General features: G+C 35.3%; 1 protein-coding gene across 2 annotated transcripts in view; it reads left to right on the top strand.

Moving 5' to 3' along the window:
- The window catches only part of sv (paired box protein shaven), an 81099-nt gene that overhangs the window by 20165 nt on the left and 47119 nt on the right, over positions 1-13815 (top strand). Inside the window, exons 2-3 of one of the 2 annotated variants that reach the window (XM_085202323.1) lie at positions 9110-9493; positions 10056-10112. In XM_085202323.1, the coding sequence (XP_085058449.1) occupies positions 9334-9493; positions 10056-10112 (217 nt within the window). In that variant the 5' untranslated portion in view covers positions 9110-9333. The remainder of the gene's footprint in view (positions 1-9109; positions 9494-10055; positions 10113-13815) is intronic. The other variant, XM_085202324.1, reaches the window with a different exon arrangement.

Here is a 13815-nt window from a genome sequence, read left to right as displayed (position 1 = left end):
TCAACTATATAACACTTCATACATATTTTAAGAATAGGTATAGCATATCTTCATTTTGACAGTCTAATTACAAATCAAGCGTATTTTAAAAAATCCATTAACATTGCCCTTGAAAACTCACGTCATAAATAAAGACAGGTTTCCACTGAAACATGTAGTGGGTAGGGTGAGTATAGTGCAGTATAAACGTGAGACAAAAATAAAAGTTAATAATTATGATTTTCTTTTTATTAGATATTATTTTCAGATTATAAGAATAAATGTTTCATGGATATGTAACAATCACTAAAGTAATAAATAAAGAAAACTCAGAAAACTATTTTACTATAAAACAATTATTAATTTACGTTGAGGTTAGTCGTAGCGCAGGAGCACATAAGTGTGACTATAACAAGACAGGTTGTGGGTCTACTATATATAGGGGGTACAGTGTGAAGCTCACATGGGTATAGATTTCGTTGAGACAGATAAGAAAAGTGTTTTTAAAAAAAATCATAATAAATCTCGTAGAGCCATTTGAACTCGCGCCAGTTTGTAATTTTGTAATCTTTGTCTTCTTGACAAAGAGACGAAGTTATAATTGCGCTACGTCAAAATTATTTTTATACCTTTTCTAAGAAACTATTCTTAGTAAAAAGATTAGCTGATATATTCAAATGTGTCTACAGGTTTTAATTAGTTGAATAATTTTGCATTTATTAAAGACATTTTGTTAATGATATCTACCTATCTCTTAGCTGTTTATAAATATTTTTAAACATGAAAGAGGCTAAAGAACAAAATTCCCATTTATAATCTTCATTTAAATACTCTAATATTGGAAGATCACTCCGTTTTCTACTTTATGTTCAGTAAGAAAGGCCAACTTTTTAACTAATCTGAGAGTAACGACTAACGACGTACTTTAAAATAGGTATATAAATATTATTGCGAGATAAACTCAAATCTATTACCATGTTATCCTTGTAGACACGTATGTCTAAGGGATATTTTAATATAAGAACCAAGTGTCAAGGCACTCCATTTTTCACTTTCCACCGCAATTTGCTTAGAGTGGCAGAACTCATAGTCGCGTCAACCATCAGATACACATCAGGTACAGTCGTCAGGTCCTAAACGATGGTTACTCTAACCATAATTAAATATACCTTTGTCTAACATTTCGGTTGAAACAATTGCTCACAGTTCAATGCCGCTGTTTTTGTCCACGTGAGAATCGGCCATCTTGATTGCGATATATAAATAACTATATAATACTGTATAGAATATGTGTGGATGACTGTTTCATTAATGATTAGTCATGTCTTTATTTGAATGTGCTGTGCTTTTGATATACATACATGTAGGTAAAGCAGCTATATTTTTTGTAAAAATCAGTGAAAATTTATTCCATTCTTTACATTGCTTCGTGTTTCTCCCCGTAGAGCCGGGGTAGCCAGAAATCTAGTGTTAAGACAGTTTGGCCACTTTTCACCCAATTTTCGAGACATTGTGTCGACGACTACCAGAGCAGCATTCGATCTCACAGCCATCGTGTTTACAGTCAGGACTTATCCTATAACGCCACGACGGTTTTGAAATTCAATCTAATTAATAACAATATATTTTTAAAACAAATCGATTCAATATATATGTTATAAATATAAATAAAATAAAAAATATAAATATAAATACTACTTAGGGGGGTAGAGCTACTCGCGTCCGTAGGATTTACCACCTATTCCTAGGCCCACCCTACACGTGCCCCCCGGGTGGTGCAAAATGAGTAGCGACGCCGAGCAACGGGCGGCGGTCAACTAACCTGTCTTTGGTTCATCACAAACCTTGGGAGATTAAATCCTCTCAAAAAGAGTGACTGCGGTACCTTGGGAAAGTGCCGCTAGTATCTCCCACCTCTTTTCTATGAATTATGAACGAAAAAGATGTTGTTTTGTCATGCGATCCGGCTAGCCCCCGGCGCTTGCAGGTATCCGGGCCTGCAAGTGTGAAATTGGTTACCGAAGACTGCACAGGTGCGAGCGACCAGGCCTCTGCGTCAGTATATGCTACTGGAAGCAATACTAAAAAATATGTACAACAGGCATTCCATCCAAGTCTATTTACTCAAAGACCTAGATCTTCTTCACTAGGAAGCCCAGTATGTCACAAAGGAAATCCTCTATCAGAGGCAATTGCTACTGACAATAACGCTAAACCTTGCCATCCTGTATGGCAAAGGTCACCAACTCAGCGAAACTCTAAAAGAAAAAGACAAACTAACAGCCCATCAAACACAAAAAGACACATTACCAGCACTTCAAACAAATTTAGTGGACTCCCGATAGATCTAACTGATGAAGATTCTAAAGAACAAAATCAAATAGCTCCTTCTAAAAGGGTTCATAAACCACCACCAATCATCCTCTATGGTGTAGAAGATCTTTCTAATCTAACTGATCTCCTAAATAAAGCTGTACCCAGTGGAACTTACTCATACAAAATTATCAATAGGGATCAACTAAGAATCGTAACACTATCAACTGAAATCTATAAGGACCTAATGGACCACATTCGAAAAAATGGCCTTATAGGCCATACATTCACACAAAAAGAAAAGAAGTGTTATAGAATCGTAGTTAAGAACTTGCACCACACTACACCTAAAACAGCCATAATCGAAGAGATAGAAAAGACTGGCAACAGAGTTAGAGGAGAAATAGTATGTGCAATATCAAAAAAGAATAAAAAACCATTGAATATGTTTTTTGTAAATATTGAACCCAGCCCTAACAACCCAGATATAAAAAATATTGAATTCATTTATCATACCAGAGTCAAGATTGAAGATCCGAGGAAATCTAACGACATCCCTCAGTGCACCAGATGCCAACAATATGGACATACGAAAAACAATTGTATGCGTCCCTATCGGTGTGTCAAATGTGCAGAAGGACATAAAACTACGGATTGTCCTAAAAAAGATAGAAATACACCTGCTACCTGCACACTTTGCTTTAGCGATCATCCAGCCAATTATAAGGGCTGCCAAGTCTACAAAGAAATCAGAGCAAGAAAAAATTACCGGCCTGTAAATAAAAAACAGCTAGTTACACAAAGAACTAATAAGTCACCCATTCCACCAGATGTGAGTTCCCTCCGCTCCATACTCGGATGCAAAACTATAGCGAAGTTCAAGATGATAACAGCATATCTAGCTTTAAAAAGAAAATGACATATTCTTCAGCTACCCGACACCATTTAAAGAAAACAGAGCATGTACAGCCTCAGTCAACAAGTTCACTAGAACAAATTATTATGAAACAATCTGAAAAGATAGATATATTAATACAACAAATGGGCACTTTATTAGGATTGCTCACTACACTAATAGCCCGCCAGCAAAAATGAAAACTCTGAGGATCGCTACATGGAACATCAATGGCCTTGCTCCTAATAGGCTAGAAGTAGAATTGTTCCTAATTCATAATAAAATTGACATCTTACTAATCTCCGAGACACATCTGACAGAGGAAAGAGTCGTTAAGATTAATGGATTTACAGTATATTATTCTAATCATCCTGATGGAACGTCGCACGGTGGTGCTGCAATAATTATCAGAGAATGTATTAAACAACATGTATTGCTCAACCTCCAATACCCGCATCTCCAAGCCATAGCAGTAGCAATAGATGACTGGCAGGGAGCGCTTACTGTTGCTGCTGTATATTGTCCACCTCGACATAGGATTGATGAACAAATGTATACAGACTTTTTCTGCAAACTTGGAAAAAGATTCATCACTGGAGGTGACTGGAACGCAAAGAACATCTATTGGGGCTCTAGACTTACTACAACACGAGGCCGAGAGTTGAAAAAAGCTATAGATAAACTTTCCCTCGTTGTCCTCTCTACTGGAGAGCCAACCTACTGGCCGACTGATCCCAATAAAACTCCTGATCTTATTGACTTCTTTGTCTGTAAGGGAATGTCAGAGCTCTACACTAGGATGGAATCTTGTCTGGATGGAACTTCTGACCATACACCGATGATCTGCAGTCTCAGTACTACCATTATCTGGAAGGAGGCGCCAGATACATTGTACAACAATAAGACTGATTGGGACGCCTTCCGAGAATATATTGATGTACATATCAATCTATCCATACGGCTTAAAACAGAGGAAGATATCGAAAGCGTCACGCTGTATGCCACGAACTTAATACAGAAGGCGGCATGGCTATCCACTCCATCACTTAGTCGCAAACAAAAATCGCAAGACATTTCTGTAAAGATCAAAGAAAAGATAGCCAAAAAAAGGAGACTTAGACGGAAATGGCAAACAAGCAGAAATCACAGGTATAAAAGGGAACTAAACAAAGAGCAAAAAGAATTAAAACAGATGCTGGTAGAAAACGAAAATCAAACTCTCCAGGATAAACTACAGACTCTATCTCCACACCAAGCGGATGATTACTCTCTCTGGAAGATGACGAAATCACTGAAAAGACCTAAAGATCACATTCCTCCACTAAGAAAACCAAATGGTGATTGGTCGATACAGCCTTTCGAAAAGGCAGAGTTATTTGCTAATTTTCTAAAAAAGACTTTTACACCTCATGAACCTGATCTCATGGACACAGAAAGAGAAATTGATGACATCCTGACGACTGATAAACAACAAGTATCGCTACCTGTAAAGCGAATAACAGCTGTGGAAGTGAAAAGATCTATACTAGGATTAAAAACAAAGAAGGCGCCAGGATTTGACCTGATTACAGCAGAAGTTTTGAAACAACTCCCCAAAAAAGGCATAGTCCTCCTTACAATTATATTCAATTCTGTGCTAAGGTTACAATATTTCCCATCATTGTGGAAAATATCAACTATAAACATGGTTGCAAAACCAGGAAAGCCTACGACAGAAGTCACTTCATACAGACCTATAAGCCTCCTTCCTGTAATATCAAAATTATTGGAAAAACTTCTCCTGCAACGAATAAATCCGATACTGGAAGAGCATAAAATAATACCAAATCACCAGTTCGGATTCCGAGCGAGCCATGGTACGGTAGAACAGATTCATCGAATTGCTCACACTATCCGCCAAACCTTGGAGAAAAAGGAATACTGCTCTGCCGCATTCATCGACGTACAACAGGCTTTCGATCGTGTGTGGCATAAAGGATTATTATGCAAACTAAAAATATGCCTGCCCAACAATATGTATATGATCCTAAAATCCTACCTTCAGGGCCGTATGTTCCAAGTCAGGGTCGAGGAAAGCTTATCATCTATCTGCCGCATAGAAGCTGGAGTCCCGCAGGGATCAGTGCTGGGTCCGGTATTATATACAGTCTACACTGCTGACCTCCCTTATTCCGATGATACTTTAACTGCTACTTACGCTGATGATACGGCACTACTCTCAAGTCACAAAGATCCAAACATAGCGTCTGCAAAATTACAAGAGCACCTAGATAAAGTCGCAACTTGGTTCAAAAAGTGGAGAATAAAAGCAAGTGCTGCTAAGTCTATACATGTGACATTCACACTTAAAAGAGGAGACTGCCCACCAGTGAAACTAAATGACATGATTTTACCTCAACAAAAAACAGTCAAGTACCTGGGAATGTATCTGGACAGGAGGCTCACATGGAAAGACCATATCAAGGCAAAAAGAGAACAGGCAAATCGCAAACTTGGGGATATGTACTGGCTAATAGGGAGACAGTCTTCACTCAAATTAGAAAATAAGATGTTAATTTATAAAACTATTATAAAACCTATTTGGACTTACGGCATTGAACTCTGGGGATCAGCAAGCCACTCCAATATAGAAATACTTCAACGCTTCCAAAATAAAGCCTTAAAAATAATTGCTAGTGCTCCATGGTTCATAAGAAATACAGAAGTCCACGAATATCTTGAAATACCTACTGTCAAGGAACAGATAAATATATCGTGTATCACATATAAAATGAGATTGGAACATCATAGAAATGAACTTGCAAGGTCACTGATCGATATAGATGAAAACATACACCGACTAAGGCGATCCAGACTTGCTTCAATTTAAAGAAGCATAACTGTGAAATGAGATGACGCATCACAGGATGGGTTCATCTCCAAAAGTCAATCCAGATATATATAAAATTTAATTATAGCTTATTGGCTGATCGTAAATGGATAGAAATTGAAAAAAAAAAAAAAAAAAAAAAAAAAAAAAAAAAAAAAAAAAAAAAAAAATACTACTCCGAATAAGATTTATTTTCAGCTTTACGCTGTATTTCGTACATAGCAGGGTAGGCTGAAAGAACCTGGGAACTTTACCGTATTGCCTTATTAGGTTCTTTTAGCTCGATATGATATTTTAAAACAATGGCAAAGAGAATCTAGAATTCGAGAGTGTTGATTGATAGATACCAATGCTTTTGTCCCAATAATTTTCCCAGGAATCGAACTTACACTCATACGCTGTCCCACTGTGTCAAAACGGTCTCATGAAACGAATATATTATAATTTTTTTTCACGTATAGAAGCGTAAATCTTTTAATGGTATATCATTAAAAGTCACTTGTGTATGGGTGTCGACGTAACTCGGTGTTCTCACGTCATTATATCATTATTAATATTTTTTTATTCTTTTTAAAAATAAACAGATGACATTTGTTACTAATTTAAAAAAATATATATATTTTACCTTGACGCTTTATCCCTCGTATAGTAGTAATAGAGGGAACCTAGTGTCAACAACACCCCTTTCCCCAAGCACAACCGCATTTGCCAGATTTACTGTCATGTCTATGGAGGCATATGAAATAATTTAAATATTTACATTCCCCGAGTGAGAATCGAACCCACAGCTATCGATGTAGAGGCAGACATTGTCAACTATTTGTAAAGATTAAATTAGATTTCTTTAGTAGGTACCTACCTGCGGTCAAAGTTACATCGGGCACTTAGAACGTGTCATATGTCATACACGACTCCCAGTTATTATTGTGTCATGTCACATGTGTCATTCAACCACGCGGACGAAGTCGCCTGTAGAAGCTACTATCTTATTTACAAATTTTAATCCTCAGTAATATAAGTTAAAACTAAAACCGGATACAGTGTAACGATACTCATCGCCGTGTGAATGAAACGTCTGAACAAGCCTTTGAATAATCATTTTATGTTTGTTTTGTATTGAAATGTTTGTATACATATATACTTATTGAGCTTAGTTTCTTTAATTTGTAATACATGGAATGTTTGTAGGTTCGTATCCCATTTTGGAATTCATTTGGAGTATTTTCGAATAAATTTACAATGTACATGTAAACTATTTAAAATACTATAAAATAAACAATTTGAATAAAAAAACAACACAAATCAAAATATAAACACAACACTTTTCTTCACCATTTACAGTTATGGCTCAAAATTAAAATAATATTCACAAAGGTTAAGCTGACAAGGCTCTGGGAACACTACATACAATGAACGAACGAGTGACGAATCGCGGTACGGCGACAATATAATAATTATCATTTAAAATATATGTCGTTATAAAAATGTTGGCATTATTGCATTTAATTATAAAAAAAAATACATAAATTGACACTCTGTTTCTCTATTTTTCTGAGAGAGAAACAAAATTTGTTACTTTTTTTTGATGTCAACGCGGAACTCACCGCCGTGCTTTTCCTCGTTACCAAAACAGAGATTAAATATTGCATTCCTCCGAGTAGGAATCAAACCCAAAACCATCGCCCTTACTCTCAGACGTCTTACTGCACCATGACGGCCTTAATTATTGTAAATACTTATGTAATTTACTCAATACATTTTTTTCACAAGGGTTGTCGGTCGTTAACATTATAATATATCATATTAATGTTTCCTCGATTATATTATTTTTTGTGGATTAGTGCAAAACTAAGTACCTACTTTTATAATAAATAATTCAAACAACTTCCCGTTGTAAACGGGTGTAGGGTTATACAAATGTTTATTTTTCTATTGTATGGGTGGATATTTCTAGACTTTACACTACACGTACCTAAAGTAGGTACCTAAAGTAGGTATTATCGTTGATAATAAAATTGTAAATTTTTGTAACATAAATTACTGAAAAAATACTTACAGTTCGAAAAAACTAATATTATTAAGAGAAAGAGTTTTCTAAACAGTTTATTAGCCTGCCTCAATCAATAAATTTTCCAAAACAAAAGGAATTCTTAATAGGAAACAGAGATTATTGATCCTGAGATTATTTCGTTAATTCGACAAACAAACTCTTCAGTTTTATAATATTAGACTGTACCGACTTAGAAACGTACAATCTTAATATATTTACAAAGTCCACATTTGAATATGAAAACCTTTTCCTATAGTGAAGATAGGTTACTTAAATGAAACCATGAAGTAACGAGTAGTGGATGTGCTTTTTAAATAGCAATTCCTTTACTTCATACAACTCTCATAATGAAAGAGTTTAAATACTTTAAAGTTAATTTTTGAATTGTATTTGAAAAATAGACGCTTTTATTAAAATAACTACGTCTAAGACAATTTCCTTTATAATCGCTATAATTATAAATATAGAATATCCACGCATAGTAACGTCTAGTAACAAAACAGAAAACAATAGGACGCTGCGCACGAAGCTGTTTGTTTAAGCAAATATACACATTTCGCTGAACGGAACCCGTGATTTATATGCTGGCATTCACTTTAATGTATGAAAACTTAAATTGTAGAGGTTCTTCATTTTCATGTTAAACAAAATTATTGCATTTAGCCATAAATGAGTGATTTTATTTATTTCCACTCTCCTAGAATTCCCCTTTCTTCTTTGTCCTTATTTTAAACTCTTATATCCCTGCTATGGGTAGAAGGAACCTCCTATTAAGACTTCGTTCTCTACGGGATCGTCAAGTCCAAGTGGTGGAAACGAAAGTCGAACTTTGTCTTCTTACCAAAGCAAGGAAACAAGTTTAATTTATCCTCCTGAATGGAAATTGCACCTACATTGGTTGGTATGTGGCGCAGAACGCCACGACAGCTTCGTTGTTTTTTTTTTACAAATTTTATTTCATTTAATTCAAATTAAAACCTAAATACTGTTTCTCTCTTTCCAGACAAAGTGTTTAAAATGTGCGAAGAAAAAGTGAAGATACGTAAACGGTTAAGGTGACAGGGACATGTGACGATGTGAGTGTGTTCTAACGCAGACGCAAAACTGAAAACAAAACTAATAATACTCCAAAAAAATCCTCTTAGCTCTAATAGTAGTGCCAATTAAAAAATAAACCCAATTTAGGACGATCTAGTGCCAGAAATTTGTTTAAAAGTGATATTAAACATGGATTTACATGCACCTCCGTTGGTAGTCCATGGATATGAGACGCATGCGCCTCTGCTAGAAGTCGAAGGTTTGGATCCTCACAGTCCGCAGCAGAAGATCCTCATACACGCGCCCATACAAAGCCAGGAGCTGATCAGCACTGATCACAGGAATGGAGGTAAGAGAATTGTTATCATTTTGTAATTTGTCTTGCGTTTAAATTTCATGGCGAAAGCTATTGTTCAACATTTTGTTTTATATAATTTAATTAATTTTGAATTTAAATAAAATGTTAATCAGCTTCACGATGTATACCCAATACCCAATACGAACCCACAGCCCCTGTGCCACGACGACCTCTTGAATTTAAATCATGTGTCAATTAATTAATGTTCCGTAAACGTCCCATTCAGATCGAGTGTGGTGGTGAGAATTGGGGAAGGCCTATGTCCAGCAGAGACAATCGATGACTGTCGATGATGATGATGATTAAATGTCATATTTATGACACATTAATTAATTTTAATTCATCAGTTCAGTTCTTTAATTATGGCGTATCAAACGTATCCGTTGAGCTCAATATCACTTCACTAATATTTTAATTCATAAAAATTGATGATAAATCTCTGACATTTCTAAATGTTGTTCGCTCATAACTCCTAAACATCTGTGGCATACATATTTATTATATTTATCTGACAATAATAGAGTCGAGAGCAGATGTGTCTAATCTGACATAGAGTATGAATTTGCAGACGAGCAGTACCACGCGCACAGCAGCAACCAGAGTGGAGATGGTGAGTACAACATTCAGTATATTATATGATTTATATATTTTTCAGTTTTACATATAGATAGACAGAAGGAGCCTAGAGCTTAAACACTCCTCTCTCCATTTATCCACCGTATTCTGGAGGAATTATGTGTTGAGTAATGGAACTCAACGTCTCGCTTTGCCTCGACATCAGAGCAAAAAAATGAAAATATTAGATATTTTCCTCGAGTGGAAATCAAACCCGCACTGTATCGCGTTTACATACGCAGTCACACTGCTTATGCCTCAATTATGTAAAATTACACAAAAACACTTATTTTTTTAACAACAATAACACAAATTTTAATACACAAAATGCAATTTTAATATATTGTTTTTTAATACATCATTATATAAGATTATAATTAGTATTTGGATTCTACTTTCACCGCGTTCACTTCGTCGCGAGGCGGAGAATATTGGACGTTGGCAATTATAGCAATACTTCTTTTTTTATAATTGGATAATACTTTTCGTTATTGGTTTCTGTTTACTGTTTAATTATACTACCTATTAATTGTCAGTAATACATCTAGCGTTCGTTCAGCATTTTGTCTTTTAGCCTGAAAGACGATTATTGAATGAGGAAATTAATATATTTAAAATATTATTTAACCTTCTGACTTCCCAAAGAAAACTATGAATTGAGTTTCGCCAGCCAACGTGTTATAGAAAAAAGTCAAAAACATAGTGTCTCAGATCTCTCTGCGTTCACTCCGTTCTCCACAGATCAGTACACGACTATGACCTAAGACATCAACTTTCACACAGTCGTACCCCGCATTATATAAGAGATGAGTCAGCTTCTGTATCAATACACGAAAAAATGCGGTATTGGTTTGAGTTATGGCGGACTCATGCAAGGTAGCGATTATAACTCACGTCGCCATTAGTAGATGTTATATAATTTTGTTTAATTTGTCAAAAAAAAAATGTGTGATGATAGACAGACATACGAACAGCAATACGATACTGCAACAGTTCTGATTATTGTTTGAAGTACTGAATTCTAAAAATTTAAAAAAAAATTTTAAACTATTAATTTACGTGATAAATCTTTACAAATTTCATAATTGTTTATTTAAAAGCTAAAATTCATGTCTTATGAATATAATTTAGGAGCTCTATTTATTTTCTAATTGAATTTCTTTAAAAAAGGTTTTTTTAATTGATAGTCAACCATAACTTTTACAATCGTATATAGAATTATTTTAACATAGACTTATAAAGATTGGGTATAATTTTAAATAGGAAGGAAACACTACTGCATAAAATTATCATATATGTACGATATATATTAGTACTGTTATGAGTTTGATTCTTTTGGCACTCGAATATCAATTATTTTTATTTCACCGACGCGGCGTTAATATTCTCCACCCATACACAACTCCACACGCAACTTAAATTCAGATACCATGTTCTCTGCCTATCCTGCTATACGCGGGATAAAGCGGGAAACTGTAACCGCTACAACTCGCACCCAACATGATAGAAACAAAACGTCCGCCGGCGGGCAAGTAATTTCACAGCGATTTAGTCAAGTGTACCTAATGCTAAAAAAAGCTCCATTCACTCGCTTCACGACGCGGCCTGAATGAACTATGTAGTAAAACACACGGAATGTCAGTTAGAAATAATGTTAAAATTGGAAATAATAAATTAAATACTGTTCATTATATTCGTTTCGTGAAGTGAAGAAAGAAAAAAGAAGTTACCTTATTTTTCTGATCCCACCAATTTTTTAGACACTTAGTTTCCCATGCGCTGGTCTGCTTGTAAGACATAGCCTGTTGAGCGAATTTAACGCCGCGTTTCAAATATCGAAATATCTATATAATAACATAGTGATTTTTCACTGAATTCTCTCTTTAATGCAAAAAGAAGAATATTTTTTATAATTTATACGAATTTTATTTAGTATTGATTGACAGAGCAGAGCAGGTTGTCTATACCACAAAAACTCAGGCTAGCTGCGCTTCATCACGTGTCATATAACCGGTTCCTCTGATAATGCATTTGATATGGTCGGCTTCTTTCACACCTTCCAATTTATATGAGAAACGTATACTAATATTATAATTCTAAAGATTTAATATTATGTTTGGCTTTACGCGCTAATCTCAGAAACTAGTTTGCTAAAGCTAGTTTGAATATTTTTCTTCTACTAAGATTAGTAGAAGAAAAATATTACTATCTTCTTCCCACTAATCTGTACTTACAACTAAATAAAAAAAAACAATTATTATTTCAAATTGGAAATGAACCTGCTACCGTCAGGAACAATAGGTAAATAGGTATATACTTATCAATGCGTTTCAAATTGAAAGTCTCAAAAATAGATAGAATAATTACAGTGTTCGCGGTACAAAATTAGCTATTTTACGTGATTTATGCTTAATTTTAGAAAATTCGCTTTGACTAATTGTTGAAGTTTTCGTAGAGTTTTTTAATTACATTGATGATGTTAATAGTTAATTGAGTTAACGGGTTTCAGCGAAGGCTGGTCTAAATAACATTACATTTATTTTATAATGCAAGCGGAAATGCCAACAATAAAAATGTTGAATAAATTTAATCGGAGGCCATAGTCGCGCAGTGGGAAAGGATTTGACTGCAAAGGCAATGATCATGGGTTCGATTCACACTCGAAATGAATTATTTACATTTACCCTTGCTAGCTGATAAGGTACGGCGTTGAGTTTCGCTACCCAACATACAATTGATATGATTCATGTGACGAACGCTACTCGCTAGTGAGGCGGGCTTTAATAAATACGACATAGTTTAATATTACTGCAGTTATTATCGTCTTAAGCTGGTTTGTTTTTGCTTCGGGTTGTATCTCGCACATATCAGGGAAGGCAGGGGAACCTAGAAATTCGGCGGAAAGTAGGCAACCGAAGTGGTTTAATGGCAACGGAGTGTCTCGACACTAGGTTTCCAGGTTCCCTCAGCCTACCCTGCTATGTGCGGATGCAGCATGAATATAAAAAAACAAAAACTGCAAGCGAAACACAAAATGATTAAAAAATCTTAATAAACTAAAAGTATCTATCTTTTTTATCTTTTTTACATCCGCTCAAAGAGTCGCTCACGCGCAGCACGGAAAGCGAAACGTATGAAAAAACAGTAGGTTGTAGCCACCAGTGGGCTGGCACGTGACTGATGGAAAAGGGTGCCATTATGACGTCGAAAAACTGTTGAACTTTAAGTGTTGTCATTTTAGTGAAAGTTAAAAAGTATCATTTCTTAGCTGCACGCTGCTGCAGGACCAGGAGGATCCTAGTGTTTAGATACTGTATTCTCTAGGCATATGTCTCTAATCGAAAGAGTTCATCCACTAAATATACAATTTGCAAACAGATAGTGATTTACTAAATAACATCTATATTTCATATAGATACTTTAGATATTTACAGAATATTTAAATTAAGGCTGTGGCGGTGTAGGGGCACAAGAGTAACTGTGACCGGGACGGTCGTGGGTTCAAATCCCATTCGAGGAATGAAAAATTTAATACTTTCATTTCTGCGCTCTGGTAACAAGGCAAAGCGGGGTGTTGACTAACGCCACTCAACACATATTCGGAATTCGGCGTAAAGTGGAGAACAGAGGGTTCTTAAAAGTCATAATATTTTAAATTTGAATTTGAATAAAATAAAAGGATAATCCCAATAAAACAA

Source organism: Heliconius melpomene, chromosome 18 (assembly GCF_056956725.1).
Source record: "Heliconius melpomene rosina isolate 202511_hmr_F chromosome 18, ASM5695672v1, whole genome shotgun sequence".
In the NCBI taxonomy this organism is placed as follows: domain Eukaryota; kingdom Metazoa; phylum Arthropoda; class Insecta; order Lepidoptera; family Nymphalidae; genus Heliconius; species Heliconius melpomene.
This window is presented reverse-complemented; position numbering and strand designations above follow the sequence as displayed.